This window comes from Haplochromis burtoni, unplaced genomic scaffold (assembly GCF_018398535.1).
Source record: "Haplochromis burtoni strain Fernald_Lab_line unplaced genomic scaffold, NCSU_Asbu1 Contig_15, whole genome shotgun sequence".
Classification (NCBI taxonomy): domain Eukaryota; kingdom Metazoa; phylum Chordata; class Actinopteri; order Cichliformes; family Cichlidae; genus Haplochromis; species Haplochromis burtoni.
In genome coordinates, this window is record NW_024582376.1 from 2424828 (window position 1) to 2442802 (window position 17975).

Here is a 17975-nt window from a genome sequence, read left to right on the forward strand (position 1 = left end):
AAAGTCCAATTGAAAACAAGCAAGTAAATCAAATAAATGAATGGTAACTGTTTTGTGACAGTGGGAAGGAAGAACTCCCTTTTAACAGGAAGAAACCTCCAATAGAATCTTGCTCGGGGAGTGTCAGCCGGTGTGTCCGGTTGTGAGAGAGGGAAAATGCTGAGAAAATGTTGCTTTTCTGACTTAAACACGCTAAAACCGCAGATTATGTTACAGGTTTGATATTTAGCATGTGTATGACACATATAAAGTATCTTTATTTCCCCACTGTCCTCTCCGATCTAGTAATTATCAGAACTGTTAACTTATTTCAGCTGTGGCTTCTTGAGTTTCCACAAGATGCATCCATAGAGAATTAACTGTGAGGCCTGCATGTACTATTCCCCTTAAAGTCATTATTCTTCCCTGTGCAAAACTTAAATGATTATAATTAAGGCAAAAACGAATAAAGTGTATAAAACCACAAATTTATAATGAGGACCAAACAACAGATGAGTAGTTTTTCAGTCTTCATTGCTGCTTTACTCGCTCAGTATTTGAGAAAGGGAAACGGGAGATAAAAAAATTTTGCACACCTGGTTTACTTTACATGATGTGTGTTATCGTATGAATCTCAGCTAACATACAGTGTCAAATATGAACATTATATTCTCTCCTCAGTTACATTTTCTCAATGAATCCCTTGGCAGTAGCACATCTCTCTTCTGTAAGCTGTTTTATTGAGACTATGATGTACGACTCATCAGTGAAAGCTGACCCATCGTTCTGTGTATCTGTGCAAAGTGTGTGGGCTTCATTCTCTGAGCGTGTAGTGAGATTCCCTGTGTAATGCAGACACTGTTTTTGCCCGTGGGTGTGGCTTTGACAGGCAGCCTGCTGGGCTTTTTTCAGCTTCATTCGATGGCAAACAGTCGTGTTAGGGAGCAGGCACGCAACACTTCACTGAACACAAGGCTGCGGTAACGCGGCAGTAAAAGGGTGGTGAAAGAGAAGAGATAATGGAGGGATTTTTTTTGTCAGCATTAGACGCCATCTTTTGTTTAATATTGATGTTGAAGTTTTTCCACTGAAAGACGGGCTACAAATATGCTTTTCTGCCATTATGAAAGTGAAATATAAGAATATAATATAAGGGGGATACACAGGCATTTAATAATAAAAAATTTAAAAAAGCTGTACAGTATAGATCACACAATACCACTTTTTTATGTCCGATACCGATATCATAAATTTGGATATCTGCCGATACTGACATGAATCCGATATATTCTATTTTATAATCAATAAAGCATTTTTTAAATATCCTGCAGCATTTTGTATAAGTTCATAGTCAAATTTAAAAAGACAAAACACTAAAACTCTTCTGTTACACTTGTATGCAAAAAATACTCTGCACCCCAATCTTTTAATTTAAACTTTTAGCAGAACTTTAAATCTAAGTATTTAAAGTAAGATTCCAAAAGTAATTTAAAATGCCATTTTTTGCAGATTTCAAAAACTCTGGTTCTGGAAAAAGTTCAATATCAGCACAAAATAACAAAACAAAAATGTTTATATTCAACAATGAAAAAAAAACCAAATGGACCCATTTGTACTTAAAGCTATTTATGTTGATAAATAGACATCCAGAGTGGAAAGAAGTGCAAATAAATGCAAACACGGCTTCATGACACTCATCTTTTATCATGATTGAAGTCAGTGTAAGCTGTTTTGTATCACATTTAACCTGAGACTGAATTTTGTGTCAATTCTATACGAAACTTAACACAGGTATGAAAAAAAACAAAACGTGTTTTTTATAGTTTGTTTGTTTGTTTTTTCGAACCACGGAACTATTTAGCCTGCAACACAGTCAGTTTTGTTTAGGCTTTTTTTAAGTAAAACTTGAGTCTATCCATTGCACGGTCAATGACAATGCACAGACATCCGTGTCCCATATATCGGTTGTTAAGCTCAACGTAGGAATGCTTTACAAACATTCAGAGATGAACTTACACACTTGCTTTACTTAACTGGAATAGCTTGCTTGGAGATGAAAAGCCGATTTGGCAGCACGTAGCGAGGTTCCAGATGCTTTCAGTGTGAAGTAACTCAAGACCACCGACAGGTCTCGGACGCAACAGCCGCTCTTTCATGTGACTCATACTGCTCCAACGTGCTAAGGTCATTACCTGGGCTACGCCATGTCGCAAGTTTTGTGAGTTGCTTTTGTGATATTTAATAGATCAAATTACAATTTTTTTTTTTTTTTTATTTCTCCCTGATATCCGATCCAGTAATTTAAGTAAGGATCGGACCAATACTGTATATCGGTCCATCCCTAGAACAGTATAAAATAATGCAGTCCAGTAGGCCTTATCCTTTTTCTCTGGACTTTTTTATCTTTATTTGTGCAGTAAAGTTAGAAAATAAAAAGTGAAGGACTAACACAGTAAAATAGTGTGGAGCAGTGACTCTGCAGCTGCTGAGAGCTTTTTAACCCTTTTGGTATGGACCACAAGCCTTTGGCCATCAGGTTTCCAGGAAAATGTTCATTTAGCTGCTTCAGCTTAGGTCTTGTCAAAGTTTGCTGGGACACTGGAATAAGATAGAACTACTGTTAATGATGATGTTTATCCAACAGCTGTACTCTACCTCCAGCAACAGCCTGAAATTTAGCACTAAGATGATTCTTCATGCTGATATGACTTCCTGTCTAAGTTACTTCATGATTTTAGCCTTATCTATTGCCTCTTTATGTATGCATTCCTTTGCTAATCTTTCTGGAGTAGCTGCTTGAAGACTAATGTTGGAAATGCCTTTGTGAATCACCCTGTTCATTCCTACTTTGAAATCCCAACTTCCTGCGCTCACTGCTTCCTTCCTATCCCTGCTGGGCTTGCTCACCCAGCCCTCAAGCTAACCGGCTTCATATCTGCAGATGTCCCACGTCAGCCCGAGCTCGCTTTCCAACCTCCACTCTGAGCACTCTGCAGAAGTTTTGGTCAGAGGGCGACCTTAAACATTCCTCTAAAGCCTCACTGAAGTGGCCCCTGCCAATCCTCCCACTTGCTATAAATAATCTCAGCCCAGTTCCCATGGCCCCCACTAAGGTCCCAGCACTCAGCTAACAATGCGTGATATGCTTAAACCAATGAGATTACCAGCTTTTCTGACTGAGATTATCTTTCAGGGAGAACCTGAGGCAGGCGATGAGACAGTGGCAGGTGTTGCCAATATGGTCAGGCCACTGTGGTTTAAGGGGAATAAAAAGACCATTTCATATAAACATATTCTGTGCCGTGCTCCAGCTGTTTCTTGTTTAGGAGACTTGGAATTGTTCGTTTAAGAACCATCTTCAGAAAATATGCCACATTTTTTTCCACTATGCTCAGACTGGTTTGTAATCAAACTGAAATTTACATCTGCAGAGTGGCTCTCATTTTTTGGCATACCCAGATTCCATGTTCTCATTGCACAGTTATAGTATTTAAAGCATCCAGTCCTAACCTCTAACCCCTGTGGGACAGCTCTCATATTCTTCTAGCTTTTCACCCTGTGGTTTGGAGTGCAGTCATCTCCAATTCATCTGGAGTCGGCCCAGTGAAAATACATTTTGCTTATGTTTCAGCATGTGTGCATATAGTTCATACTGTCATTAAAATACAAAACAGTATTCATCTGGAGTGAATAAATACCATAGAAGGAAAAGTCACCCACACATACTGTAGCTCATGCAAACCATTCAAACAAATGTTAGCATTTTTGGGTCTTCAAGCATTGTTTTGTGATTTATTTCATTTCTTCATAGAGGGGGAAAAAGCATATTTCCTTTGCAGCTACTGTGGAGCTAAATAAAGGAAGGGCTCTGTACACAACAGAGCTTTTGTCTATTTACCAACAATTATCCCCCCCAGCAGCATCCCCAAGACCTGGGCCTGATTTCAGTGTGGTTGCTCTGCACTGTAGCTTCTTCTCTTCCCTGTGGTGGTTGCATTACAAAGGAACCTGCAGAGGAATTTCATGCAGCACAAGCAGCATATCAACCAGCGTGATGTTTGTAAGGATGGGCAGCTGTCTGGGCTGAGAGTCAAAATGCCTTGATCTAATCTCTGTACATCTGGGAGTAAAGTCAGGGAGTTTACTCTAAGTGGATGCGCGACTAAAGCAGATAACAATTAAGGCTATCTTTTAAATGTCATTATCAGACCTCACAGTGGGAGGGGAAACGTCTGATGTGATGAGAAATATGCAGAAAAGGCTCTGGAGTGACCACTGCCAACATGTGGGAATTTTTATTTATTTATTTTGCTGTGGAGCGATTGCAGGATGGAGGCTCAGTAGGTAAATTTTTCCCCCCTTCTAGAGAAGGTTTCAATCCCAGGCAGGGTCCCTCTGGTATCCATGTTTTCATGCCATCAAGAAGACATCAGATTAATGCTGCCTGTGTCTTTCCAGGACACACAAAACAGCTTCACTCCAAGGTTAAATAAAGGTTAAAAAATAAATAAATTATCCCTTACAGGTTATGTCTTGAACACTTAAGAGCATTATTTCTTCATTTGTCAACAATGGCATTGGCACCCCGGTGAATGCTGACAACGGTCTTTGCTTTTTCGCTGTTTAGGATTACATTTTATACGTCTGACATTTGTTAGACATTGAAATCTGCTTATTGTTGCATGAGAATATGCGACTGTGCACTAATGCATAGAAATAAGACCAGCATGGGCCTCAGCTGCAGCACCCTTTGCTCGCCTTAAGCAAACACTTCCAGATGCTCCCACCATGCTGCTGGACAGCGAGAGGAAATTCCAGGCAAGCCAAAAGGAAGAGCAGGAGAGATGGTAGAGATGTTGAGGGCAGGGGATTCAGTAAAGGATGGCCCCTTATGTCCCTGGTGTGTGTTTGTATAAAGTGTATCTTGATCTGATTTGTAGGAAAATAAGTATTGTGTAGTAAAAGTATGAAAAAGGAATAGATATCAGATGAATTTCATGTAACGTGGGAAAATGTGCTGGTTAGAACAACAGGTAAATTATAAGAAATGACTACAAAGGGGATGATGTGAGTCATGAGGAAAACACACCAAGTTTGCTAGACGCCTGTAAATGATAAGGAAAGTTACAGAAGGCTCATAGGGTTGCAGTCATGGATGAGATGTTATCAGATGTTAGTTTGCAGGAGGAGCTGCTGCTCATAAATCCAGACGATAAAGAAACCAGGTGGATTTACTGTATTTCTTTGCCTCGCACCATCAGCATCAGACACACAGACAAAACAGATACTTAGGCAGATGCAGGTATCAGATTTAAGCACATAATGTTTCAGCATGTTGAAACATGATGATAGACGGATAAGCGTGGAGAGGATGGAAGTTTAAAACATCGCCACAATGCAGTTTGGTGGATATAAGTGTAACTGGAATTTAGGACGTGGTTTAGTGGAAGAGAGAAGGCCTTTAGATGCCAGGCTCAAAAACTTTAAAATATTTTCTGTACTACAGGGTGGGCCATTTATATGGATACACCGCAATAACATGGGAATGGTTGGTGATATTAAAGTCCTGTTTGTGTCACATTAGTATATGTGAGGGGGCAAACTCCTCAAGATGGGTGGTGACCATGGTGGCCATTTAGAAGTCGGCCATCTTGGATACAATGTTTGTTTTTTCAATAGGAAGAGGGCCATGTGACACATCAAACTTATTGGTAATGTCACAAAAAAAACCAATGGTGTGCTTGGTTTCAACGTAACTTTATTCTTGGATTATTATATTATTTTATTATATATAATATGGCCCAGCCCTAACTGAAACTATAACCACGGCACTGGCACCCTACTGTTCAGTAAAGTCTTAGAGTAGTTTATGGGAACAGTGTCTGGAGTTCAACAGGTCAAACCTGATTCACATTTTATGCTCTCCTATCAGATTAAGTATGTTTTATTCACTGGTGTTTGAGCCGAGAGCATCATGATGAGGATCTGTGGGGGGTGGACCTGTGATCTGATCCGTTTCATCCACGTTATTACATGTGATAAAATCTTTTTCATCTTTCTTGGAATGACTGTGTACGTTAACATCCTTTTTTTCTTATGACTTTTTAAAAACACTGTTGCTGTTGCTACCCCTGCAGTTTGTTTGTTAATGACGCCCCTGAGGCTCAGGATGCGTCTTTTTATTTTTGGGTTGCTCTTTGTGGCCTGATATGATTCGATTCTTAGTGTTTTTGTCTGACTAACACTTTGCAACATTGTTTTTGAAAGGTGCTAAACAAAAACATATCATTGTAACTGTAATTTGGAGTTGGTTGTATTTTATGTGTTCTGTGTGGTGTATTTGGGGGTCAGTTGAGAGCAGTAGTGATGTGAGCTCAGGGATTTTGGGGCTGAAGTGTCTGCTTCTGTGTGAACTGGGTAAACGCCACAACATGTGCGTCTCATTGAGGGATCAAAGTGTTGACACGTGGCCCTCTCTTGAGCCTGCGCCCCTCTTTTTTTCCCCCATTTTACCCTTTTATATCCTCCCTTCATTTCAGAGTTTCTGCTCTTTATCTTCTGGTGAAAGAAGGATCTCCAGCATCCAAAATAGCCCCTCTCACTTAAAGGACTCACTCCCTTGGGCTTTAGACTTTCTCTATTTAACCTTTACATAAACATACTTGCATAACTGCGGCATGTTGACCTCCCTGCTATTCAAGAACTCCAACCACACCAGGATCTCTCTCCATGTGTCTCCACCATCGGGGCCAAGAAGGTTTCTGAACCTGGGATTTTAGAAATGAGCATCTTTTGGTCATCAGTCATGATGACTGTAGTTCTGACACTAAATTATCATTCAGGTTTATATAGGCGTAGTAGGGTCTAACTGTACTTTAACAAAAGCATGTGTAATAAATGTTATATCTTAATTTAAGAGGCCTCACATTGATTTACAGACGCTGCCTGAGTTTTAACTGTAACAAATAAAATACAGTGTTTAAAAAACCCTCTGAAAGGCAGTGTGGCCCAGCAGGAAACCAGACACCCATTTACTAATCCTCTCTGTGAGGTAGTTTTAATTACAAGTGTCTATCTTATTTTGTGTGTGTGTCTGCGTGCGCCTCTATGATCTTCAAAAGTTAACAGCACCCTCAGGACATCCATTATGGATTGCTTTATGGAGCGGCCCTTAGTATTTAAACCCTATGAGCAGCTAATGACTTCCTTATTTTCACTGTTAAAAAACCCTCTTTCAGTCTCCTTTTTTAGGCTCCTGGTAACTGAAAATAAAAAAGAAAAACATCCGGTGCTTTTAGACAGATTAACAGGTTGCCCAAGGCAGCTCGTAACAGGGTGAAGTACAAGTTTATTCAGCTCCTTTTTTTCAGTAACTGTAGCACTTGTTTCATTGTTTTTTTTGTGGGTTTTTTTTATGAAACATTTTGACAAATATACTGTAGACGTACACTTTACAGCAGTAAAGACCACAAGTTTGTTTCTATAATATGCCTGTTTTAAAAATGAGGATCGTGCTCAGTGTATGGATACTTTTTAAATATCACTAATAGTCAAACTGGAGGCAGAGTAAAGGCTGGATAACCAAAAGGCTTTTTAAAAAATCTCAGAATAGCTGTTATATATCTCTGTCCTTTTTACAGCTAAATTAATACAATCAGTTTCCTCTTACAGGCTTTGCCCAGTTTTTATTCATTTCAGTCAGTGAGTTAAAATGAGCTCAGCAGAGGAAAACAAAGAAGCTGCTCTATCATGGCTGTAATCTCCAGCTTATATTTCTGTTTATGGCCAAACTGAGAACTTTGAAATACAAACCTAAAGTGGGTTTTAATATACAACGTGTAATTGTCAGTGCTGTTAGAAAGTACTCGATCCACAATTCACAATCCTATTCATTTATTTAAGTGAATTATCTCCCTTCCTATAACTCAGTCTGTGGTCCTTTATTGACCACATGAAAATTAAAAATGGTCCTACCATCCTTCAGTGGAAAACCTCTGTGTCATTTTGTTGAGCTGCTTTTGAGCAATAGCACTGTGTGTTAGCAGTGCCCTCCTGTGTGTCAGTCAGGCATGATGATATCATTATAGCAGATCTCAGTGTATATTTATACACACTTTTTAAAAAGACCAGAAAATAATTTGATCCGGAGGTACCAGAGGAAATGACAGAAACCAGACAGGCCTGTTACTGGCAGTGAGGCTGGAGGAAAATGGGATATAACACAAAAGCTTATAGCTATCTGTGATCACTTTCCTGCTATTTTATTTTAGTTTTTATTTTATTTATTTATTTTTTGTCTTTTTTACAGCATGAGACATTCGTTCTCCTGTATTCAGCTATCTCACAGGGCAGTAAATAGATGCCCTCAGTGTCCTTGCACTTGCCTCAGTGTTAACGAGCCTCCCCCTTTTTGACGCTGTTTGTGATATTTACGTCTGTGAGAAGTGCTGCGTATTTCAGTAGCACTCTGTGTTTAACTTGTGAATGTGTGTGAGATCGAATTACAAAACACACTGAAAACTATGTGAACTTTTAAACCGCAGAGGGGGCAGAAAGCAAGCATTTATAATGAGTCACAGTTGAGCAAGGTTTTTACAGTTGACTAAAATTGTGTGCTAAAAATGTTTCAGTTCGTTCAATTCAGTTTTATTTCTATAGCGCTAAATCACCACAAGAGTCACCTCAAGGTGCAGCCCCAATAATCAGACGACCACCTATAAGCAAGTACTTTGGCAACAGTGGGAAGGAAAAACTCCCTTTTAACAGGAAGAAACCTCCGGCAGAACCAGGGCCCGTTAGCTGAAATAAAAATTCAGACTGAATGAGAACTGACACGAGATTCTTTACTCATAACTAACTTGTATATAACAAAAATATACAGGAAGTGGCTTTATTTTTAGTATTTAGTCTATTCATGTATCCACATTAACCTCCTATCTGGTTCAGGGTCACCTGCTGTAATAGGGTGAAAGGCAGGGTACGCTTTGGACAGGGCTACTAACTGTTAAATGTAGCATCAGCCGAACCTGCCTGATGAGGGTTTAATGCATTTATTTATTGAGTCTTTATTGTTAATATGACTGTGAGTCAGCTGCTGTCACTTAGTGCAAAACACTTATGGGTTCTTTGTTAGCTGTGCACTAGGGCTGGGCCATATTATACCGTTCACGGTAATACCGGTATAATGTTAGGCAACGATAGGAAAATGAAATATCGCGATAGAATATGAGTAAAACGCGCATGCGCAGTGCCTTTGTTTTCATACGCACATGGCCGATTGTTGAGTGAAACAGATGAACCAGAATTGGTTTGTAAAAATGGTGCAACTTCAGTGATGTGGAACTGGTTTGGTGTTTGTCCGTCAGATACACGACAAAGCACATTTTTTTGCAGAACATGCAAGCGGCCGTCGGACTAAGATGCTCTTAAATCTGGGAGTAATCTGGGTCCTAAACTCCGTATGCTTCAGGTCAAACGAACACTGCAGCATCACTAAGAGTTAAAAACTGTCTAAATTCTTTCATCTTTAATAAAACGATCAGCATTGCTGCTTTACCAGGTGTAACTATGAAGTTTAACTTCCAGGCATCCATGAAAACAAAAGTTATTACATTTAACGGAGTTAGAAGTTAGCAGGAAGCTAGCGGAAGTTAGCTCGCTAGTTTCGCTAGTTACCTAAGCATGATATTGCATGTTCTGACTGAGAGATTTCTGAAAAAAATCAAACGTACAGCTCTGCTATCACTTCCAACATAAATGAAGACAGGAAACTAAACAGCAGTGACGTTTGTAGGGTTACTGAAGTTGGGCTAGCTGGTATATAATGATGTGCTACGTGATCGCTAGCGACACAGCTATGTTAGCATAACATAAACAGTGAAGCTGGAGGACGAACACTAACACTTTTCCACTTATAAAAGTTAACGTGAAGGTTCCTCATGGTTAGAGACAAATGCAATCGCATGGCAGGATGCTGTAAACGGACCAAACTTCAGTCAGGAGAACAACTGAGATAATCCATCCACAATACGAGGTTAGTCATTAATATACTGCAACAACATGGGAATAGAGCAGCTGCCAGAGAATTCAACATTAATGAATCCAATGGTACAGAAGTGGAGGAAGCAAGAAGAATGAGTTTAATAAAGTTTGATTTATCTGACTGCTTTGTTTCGCTTAATGTGCCTTATAATCCCGTGCACCTTATGGTCCGAAAAATACGTACTGCACACTGCAGTTTAATGTTGCAAAGCACCTCTTTTTAACTTCAGTGGATATTATACATGGTTATGCTCAGGATATGTCAGCCCATTTCTACTGGAAATGCCTTTTGGTTAAACTTTCAGCAAGGAATTTGCATTTGCACTGTTACATTTTTATAAAGCTTTAATGTACATAAAAACCAGCTTCTTGTTTAAGTGAAAATAAATGGAAGGTTGTCTTTTTGCGCTAGTAATGTTGTGGAGTTGTATTTTGTCTCGCATCAATTATATCGTCAGTTATATCGTTATCGCAAATTTTCAAATATATATCGTGATAAATATTTTTGGCCATATCGCCCTGCTCTACTGTGCACACAGGTGCTTGCAAAGAGCCAGTGCTGTGTTAGCAGTATAATGCAGTTGTTTCAGTCTTTGATGCATTTTGCAAAGTTATTATATGTTTCTGGGTAATGAATGCACCACGAGTGTGTATTTCAGGCATTGTCAACATTAAGTAGCACTGTAAGAGTTGGTTTGCGGTGTCTCAGAGCCCTTTCTGTCTGACCACGTTGGAAGTCGAGTGTTGCAAATCTCTCCAGGGAGGTGTTCATAGGGTTGCACTGGACCACATTTAAAGTGCAGATGTGTAGCGAGCGGAAAAAACGAGTCATGGCGTAAAGTAGGTGTGAAAGTCTGATTGTCAGTTGCAGAGCCCCCCCAGCCCCCCAGCCCTCACTCTCTCCCTCCCACAAACCCCTGCTGGATATTTTCTTGGGTTGCAACATGCCATTATGACAGAGCATACATCCCTCTTAAGTAGTGTGATTTTCTTCTCGGTTGGTTTCTAAAACAATAAGGAAGAACTTTGGAGGCGGACAGTAAGATGTAATTCTGAGTCCATGTTTATGTAAAATGACAGTTGTGGCCTTTCCCTCTCAGCCACTTTGGTTATGACATTGTTTTTACTGGGAAGACTACAGCACAAGTTGTCCAGGGAAAAATAAAGATGTCTCGGGATTTCGTAACATCCCAAGGCAATGTGGACCAATCCCTTGTGCTTTTAAAAGAAAAGCAAAAAAACCCAAACTGAACTCAAGAATTCCTTGGTGACACAAAAGAAGTTTAAACAGTAAATTTCTGTCATCATAAACCACAGTTCATAGCATGATGGAAGTTTGGCTTGTCTAAAAGCATGTCTCTAAGACCTGTCAAAGGCTGTGAATCATTTGTGGAGTTTAAGCAAGTTTTTTTTTTTTTGTTTTTTTTTTGAGTGATTTACCAGCTTGCTCCTGTTGGCTCTCGAGCTGCAGCACACAAATGATCTCTGAATAACGTTCTGTTTTTCAGACTCTGTGGAGACTGAAGCCCAGTTTCCTCACCCTAATTGAGCTCTTTGGTTATGGCATAGCAGTGTCTCTCTCTTTCTCTTTTGCATCACTGCCCAGATTGACTGGGAGTCATGCCAAAGGGGGTGCCCCCTTCTCTGCAGTGTTATCATCTGACGCTAATGTTGAAGCTTTGTGCAGTGACGTGACTACCCTGTTTAGAAAGACATTCATGGTAGTCACAGATGTTGTTTTCTCATAAATGTGCAGGATATGCTGAAGTTTAAGATCCTGTGCTGTATTGTACTTTGACTCACTTGAATGAGTGGAGAATGTGGGGCGAGAGGCCTGTTTTCCTTTCTAATCAACTGCCTGGTCCATCTAGACCCAGACTAAAGGAGGGCCTATCGAGCAAGCTCAGGCTGCTGACTTAGGAGTCTTGTGCTTGCTGGTGTCTGGGCTATTAATAGAGCTAGCCTGAGAATTCAGTCTAAGGTCAGCAACAGATTCCTGCTCCCAACTAATCCAAGGGAACAAGAGGGAAAAGTCCCTCCTTGAAATTATTCATTTTTCACTTCCACTCATACAGGATGGCCTCACTGTGGGGTAGAGGGAAGCCACACTTCTGCAGATTTCCCCGCCCAAAGTGCCAACTGTTGTCCTGCTGTCTCGATTTGCTGAGTGCTTTAAGCTTTTCAAGTGATTCAGAGTGGAACGTCCTGCAGGATGCAACCTGAAAATCTCAGCTTCTTTTCTGTCTTTGTAATTCATGATGCTACTTTTGTCAGTGCACTGCAGATCAGTTTTAAATCAGACCAACTTTAATAATTGTTTGGAAAGTGACCAGAGTGAGGCACAGACACCACCTAGGGTGTTTGACCATCAGCTAAGCATTCAGGAGTGAAGACCAAGCAGCAACCTCTTGGAAAAATAAAGCCAACATAGAAGTTTAAAAAGAGAAACTGCAGTTCTTGAAGTGGCAACTTGAGATTGACCAAAGACAGTCTTATAAGCATCCACTTGGATGCTGGTGTTGTGGGGGTGGCGGCCATAATGTTCACAAATCCCATAGCTATGCACAGCCCACCACATGTATAGTGTAAAGTTCAAATGGGCCGATGCTGTGAGACCATGATGAATTTACACTAGTTATTAGAAGGCACAAGAGGTCAGCTTGTACCTTTCTGCGCATGCTCTCCCCTCCTTGGGTTCCCTTTAGCTACTCCACAGTCAAGTAACATGTATGTATGATAGGCTACAGATTTCACTAATTCCATTCAAATAATATTATATAATATCATATATCATCATATAATATGCTACATTCATGAGTTTATTTTGTTTTGTTATGTTGTTGTTGTTGTTGTTTGTTTTAAATATACAGTCTGCACTGGTAGCGTTGCATTATCATTAGCCTGGCATTATCACAAACTGGCTTCCAATGAATCAATTCATGCCACCACTGTATTTAAATCCTCTTTGTGGTCAGCCAGTTGTGCCTTACATGCGTCTATTTCAGCCTTTACTTGTGCGATGGCCTGCTGTATTTCTGTCTTTAGGGAGGAAACCTCCGGCTGGATCACTCCCTTTACAACTTTGCTGATATCTTCCAGCATGTTTCCATGAGTGTTAGCCTTGTCAGAGTCATTAGCCTGCACTTTACTCCCTTTCAGAGGCATTATATGGACAAATATGACTCACGGGTGCCTAAAATTCTTATGCTTTGCAGTCGTTTCAACGTGGGATAAATTGAGGACAGAGCTGAAGACTTCATCAGTATATCATACATTTTTAGGACTTTGTGTTAAGTACGTCTACCCCCAATATAGTCTGTATAAGGATGCTCAGTAGCGGCCATGAGTCTGGTCAGATGTGTTTGAGACTGTCTTCAGTGTTTGTAGTTGTGGAAACACTTGCATACATGTGATGTCTCATTACATGTTCGTAGGTAAGCTAACGATTTTCATTAAATGTGATGGAACTGTGCTTTTGTTTTTTAGTACATTTTCATTATCATTAAATAAATAAAATAATGAGAGTAAGTTGGAGTTTTTTTGTTGTTGGGGTTTTTTTTTTTACTATTTACATTTCCTTTAACAATTTATATAAAAACAGGCAATCATAGTTACCCGAACTGTGGCACTGTGTTTCAATTGTTTCTTGTCTAAATACTCAGTTTGCTCCATTTTACAGATGTGGTTGACTGGATTATTGCTATTACTAGAGCACAGCTGCTGACTAGACGATGGCAGCTTTGTCAGCAATCTGTCCGCTCGTACAGACGGATAAACAGACACACAAGGCTCTGCTAACACGAGCACACAATCACACACATCTGGAGCTTCCAGCTTAACTCAGAGCCGCTGTCCCTTAAACAAATATAAACAGAGGACCACTTATTCCTCCCCCACATATGGCTGTATCTAACCATGATGCCCCTACCAGATTAATGCCCACACTGACACACTAACACCCAGTGATGTACACATTACAATTGACCCGAAATCAGTATGATCATTATTAACTATCTTTGATTTGGCAGCTTTTTGTAATAACAGAAATCTTTTTGGTTTATGAGTATTTTTTTTTTTTTTTAGATGACTATAGTGAGTGTGCGTGCATTTTTTTTTCTTCATTATGGACATATTAAACTTTTCCTGGCTGAGTTGAATGAACTGCAGGAATGTGAATGACTGTATTTCTTATGCAAGCTGATCATTTTTGTCCTTTTGGGGTCATGCCTGTGAACGATGGAGTGAACAGAGCCAAAGGGGGAATAAAATAACAACAACAACCCCTGTGGACAATTTTGAGATGTTTTTTTCATTATGGACCTCTGCATTGCTCAAAGCTTTTTTTCTCCCCCTCCTCTCTTCCCATCTTCATGTTACTGTTATTAATTTCTTCTAACTTGCCCTTCACCCACATCCTTCACTCCACATCACTGTCATGTTGCTCAGTCACCATTGAGCCAGTCATCATCCATTAAGACCCAAAGCTGTTAGGCAGTCAGTGAGTTCAGCTGGGACTCACGGAGCTGAGCGTTTCAGACTGCAGCTCCCAGAATGCATTCTCACAGCCACAGATGAGTCAGGGTAAGTGGGGAAAATCAGCTCTGTACTAGTATTTAGCATTGTGCCTGTGCCAGTTGAGAAATTATTCATCCAGGTCAGAATTCACTTTATCTCAAAACTTTGCCACTGCCGTGCCAGGCTCATGTATTTAGTTTTGACTGCTACAAATAAAAGCATTTGGTGATTAAAAGGAAAATTTTCCTTCCCCAACTAAATTAATCAGATGTTAATGAAATCTTTTTTATAGTGCTTCTTTTTCTTCCTGCTTCTTCTTCTTCCTCATTCTTCTTCTTCTTCTACCTCATTCTTCTTCTTCTACCTCATTCTTCTTCTCCTTCTTCCCCATTTTTCTTATTCTTATTGATGAAATCCTAAGTACATGTGTATGAAAAGGGACCAGATTTTTTTTTTCCACAGCTGTGTTAGTGCCACTCTCACTATGTGCACTCACATGTTTTCTTTCTTTTAGTACACTCGATTCTGGCTTTGCTCAACTGTACAAAGGAGCTTTCTGATGGTGTGAAAATCATAAAAACATAAACACAAGGAGGCCTTAGAAAATTCTTTTCTGCTTTTTACTGTTTTTCCACAGAAACATGGCTGTGACAGTTACTGAGTTATGATTGGCAGGCAAGAAGCTCGTAATATATGTCAAACTCCTGTTTGACGTTTATGGCTCAAGTGTTTTCACACCTGCAGCAATCCTAATATAAAACTCTTGTCTTACCCCATCTGTTCAAATCAAAGTGTTCATGCCAAAGGTTTCAAATACCGAGGTTATCCTATGTATAAGCAATCCCTGTTAATCTAAAGTTCAGGCTCCAGACTGCTCTAAACACTTTGTGTTAGACAATCCCTGATAATTGATCCCTGACTCCTCCAGTAATCCCAAGTATCCTTGGGCGAGGTACTGATGCATTAATCAGAGTGTGAGTTTGTGAATGTTTCAAAGCACTTAGGTATAGATAAAAGCTCTGAGTGTGTGCATGAGTGGCAGAATGATACTTGTAGTAAGAAAGCTCTTTAGGTGCTCAACTAGCAGAAATATGCTGTGTAAGAACCAGTCAGTTTATCAGTGACCATAATCTTAATCTGGTCATCTGAAACACACAGCTCCAGCTGTGACCACAGCAGACTCACCTGGTGTTAAAATCTTTACTCAGCGTGTTTCAGAGAGTAGATGTGCCCTTTAGTTTTTAAATGCTGCAGTTTAATTCAAAAGTCGTCACACCAACATATCATTATCACAATGATATTATTCATTTAAATCCGTTGGACGCGGGTTCTTCGTTAAACTTCACACTGATACCCGGCAGGGTGTTGCTGAGTTTGTGCCATTTCCTTTTGACATCTCATTTATTTTAGGTGTGAGCACTTGTGACATACACCATGTGCCACACAACCTTCAGTGCTCAAGAGTGGTGCAGCACTCTCCAGAAAGCCTAAGCAGTGCTCTTCTGCAGTTGGTGTGCTGTTTTAGTGCTTCATAGATAATTGAACAGTAAAGCTCTGGGAAATATTCATCGAATATTTAAGCAATGCTGAGTTTGTAGAAATGAAAATATGGCCAAGACAGAAGGGTAACATTGACACAGCAACATCAGTCTGTTTAACTCATCCTATGAGCCCTAATGAACTACTGTGCTCATTAGAACTGTAACAATTCTGAAACCAAGACAAAAATCACAACACACAAGTGCCCACAATATGGTGTTGTTGTTCAACCATTAAATCGTTGAACAACGATTTTTTTTTGTTTGTTTTTTTCCCGCTAAAGAAAAACCAGATTATGGGCCAAGCCATGATTTTGTGTAAGTGAAGGAGCAGGCTACACCCTAAATAAGTCTCATCATGCCATTTTGAATGGGCCCAAACACACTGCCCTGAGCACCAGGTGCCAATAATAAACAAATTGGAGGCAAACGCTTTGAATCCTCTGCACCTCAGTACATAAAGTGGACTTGTTATGCTAATCTCCAACTCCATATTTACTTTGTTTGAGTCTGCTAAAGTAGCTTTGCATGATCCACAGTTCAAAATAATTCTTCTTTGTTATACTGGGTCTTGCTGCAGCCCATCAGTTCATAATTTGTCTGAAACAAGTCATTTAGTTCCTCCTCTGTTAAGCTAACTTTCTTCTCATTGGCTGCCCTCCACAAACAGAAGGACTGAATATTAACAGAAGTGCCATATTAGCAAAATCCCCTCTCTATGACATCATTCAGAGCCAAGAGAATAAAAAAATCTGTTTGAAACCTGGTATTTGAAGCAATCTGAAGCCTCAACCTTGACTCGCAGGGATTATTTGAATGTACATTGATGTTGTTGTTTTTTAACTTTAGCCATGTTTAATATGGGGATCAAATATTAGACAGGAGAAATATGATAAATGGTTTGTTATTTGTTGTGTTTATTATTAATAATTGTATTAGTTGTTTAATAATGATCACCTAACACAGTAAGAACATCCTTTTATATGTAATCATATTTTACATCTTGGTCACAAAAAGAAAAGCAGGCACTGCAGGCTACTGAAACATGTTAAAATCTAGTTGGTTATGTCTGCATGCCACATGCAACCTCTCCATCCTGCACCTGAAATGGAACATGTGGGTTAAATGAATGTCCAACACACTTACATCAAAAGCTCTTAATGTTTAATGCTTTGCAGACTGGTGTTTTTTAACCCAGCTCCTACTGTGCTTTCTTTCTGCCGGACACTCACACTCACAGCAGATCTGTCCCACTGCTGCTGCTCGTTTTGCATTGTCACCGACAGCCAAGCCCGTGGTACGGCAAGCGTCTGTGTGCACCCTCACGTTAATAATGTCTGGCTCTAAGACTGTGTAGCTCTGCAGAAACTGGAAGCAAAAAAGGTTTGTACGTGCAGGTTCTGGAGCCACTCGTGGCTGATCGCTGTTCTCTGCTGGGTCCGTTTTACGTGTGTGCGCGCACGACTTGGCCATCTGCAGAATGGTAAGTGTAGCGTGTCATCCGTCATCTGCATTGTGATGAGAAGTGAAATAAGCTCCGTTAGACAGCACATCCCTTCTGACTCAGAGCTCCTGGTAATCTGTTGTTGACATTGACAGTGTCCTCTGAACCCAGTCAGGAGCTTTTACTGTGAGAACTGTGCTTTTAATAATGTGCATGTCTTCAGATTGATGTGTTCACTGTAGTGTTGATACTGAGGTCACGTGGACGTACAGTAGTGGCTCTTTTTATCTGTGTGCTCCTGGCTGCCAGCCGTGCTGCTGGCAAGACCGACATCTGTAAACAAGAGGTTAAAAAAAGTATGTGCCAGTGGAGTGTGAGTTTCCTGTGAAGGTTTGAATGCTCGTTAGTCAGCACAACGTATGTTTGAGCTCCATCTCTGGCGTCACAGATGAGTCAGT

General features: G+C 40.1%; 1 protein-coding gene across 2 annotated transcripts in view; it reads left to right on the forward strand.

Moving 5' to 3' along the window:
* sept4b (septin 4b) overlaps nt 1–17975 on the forward strand; it is a 48498-nt gene that overhangs the window by 6273 nt on the left and 24250 nt on the right. Inside the window, exon 1 of one of the 2 annotated variants that reach the window (XM_014330377.2) lies at nt 13598–17556. The exons of the other annotated variant lie outside the window; for it this stretch is intronic. Within the exon in view, the coding sequence (XP_014185863.2) occupies nt 17554–17556 (3 nt within the window). The 5' untranslated portion in view covers nt 13598–17553. Of the gene's footprint in view, nt 1–13597; nt 17557–17975 lie in introns of those variants that run through there. 2 annotated transcript variants of the gene reach the window in all.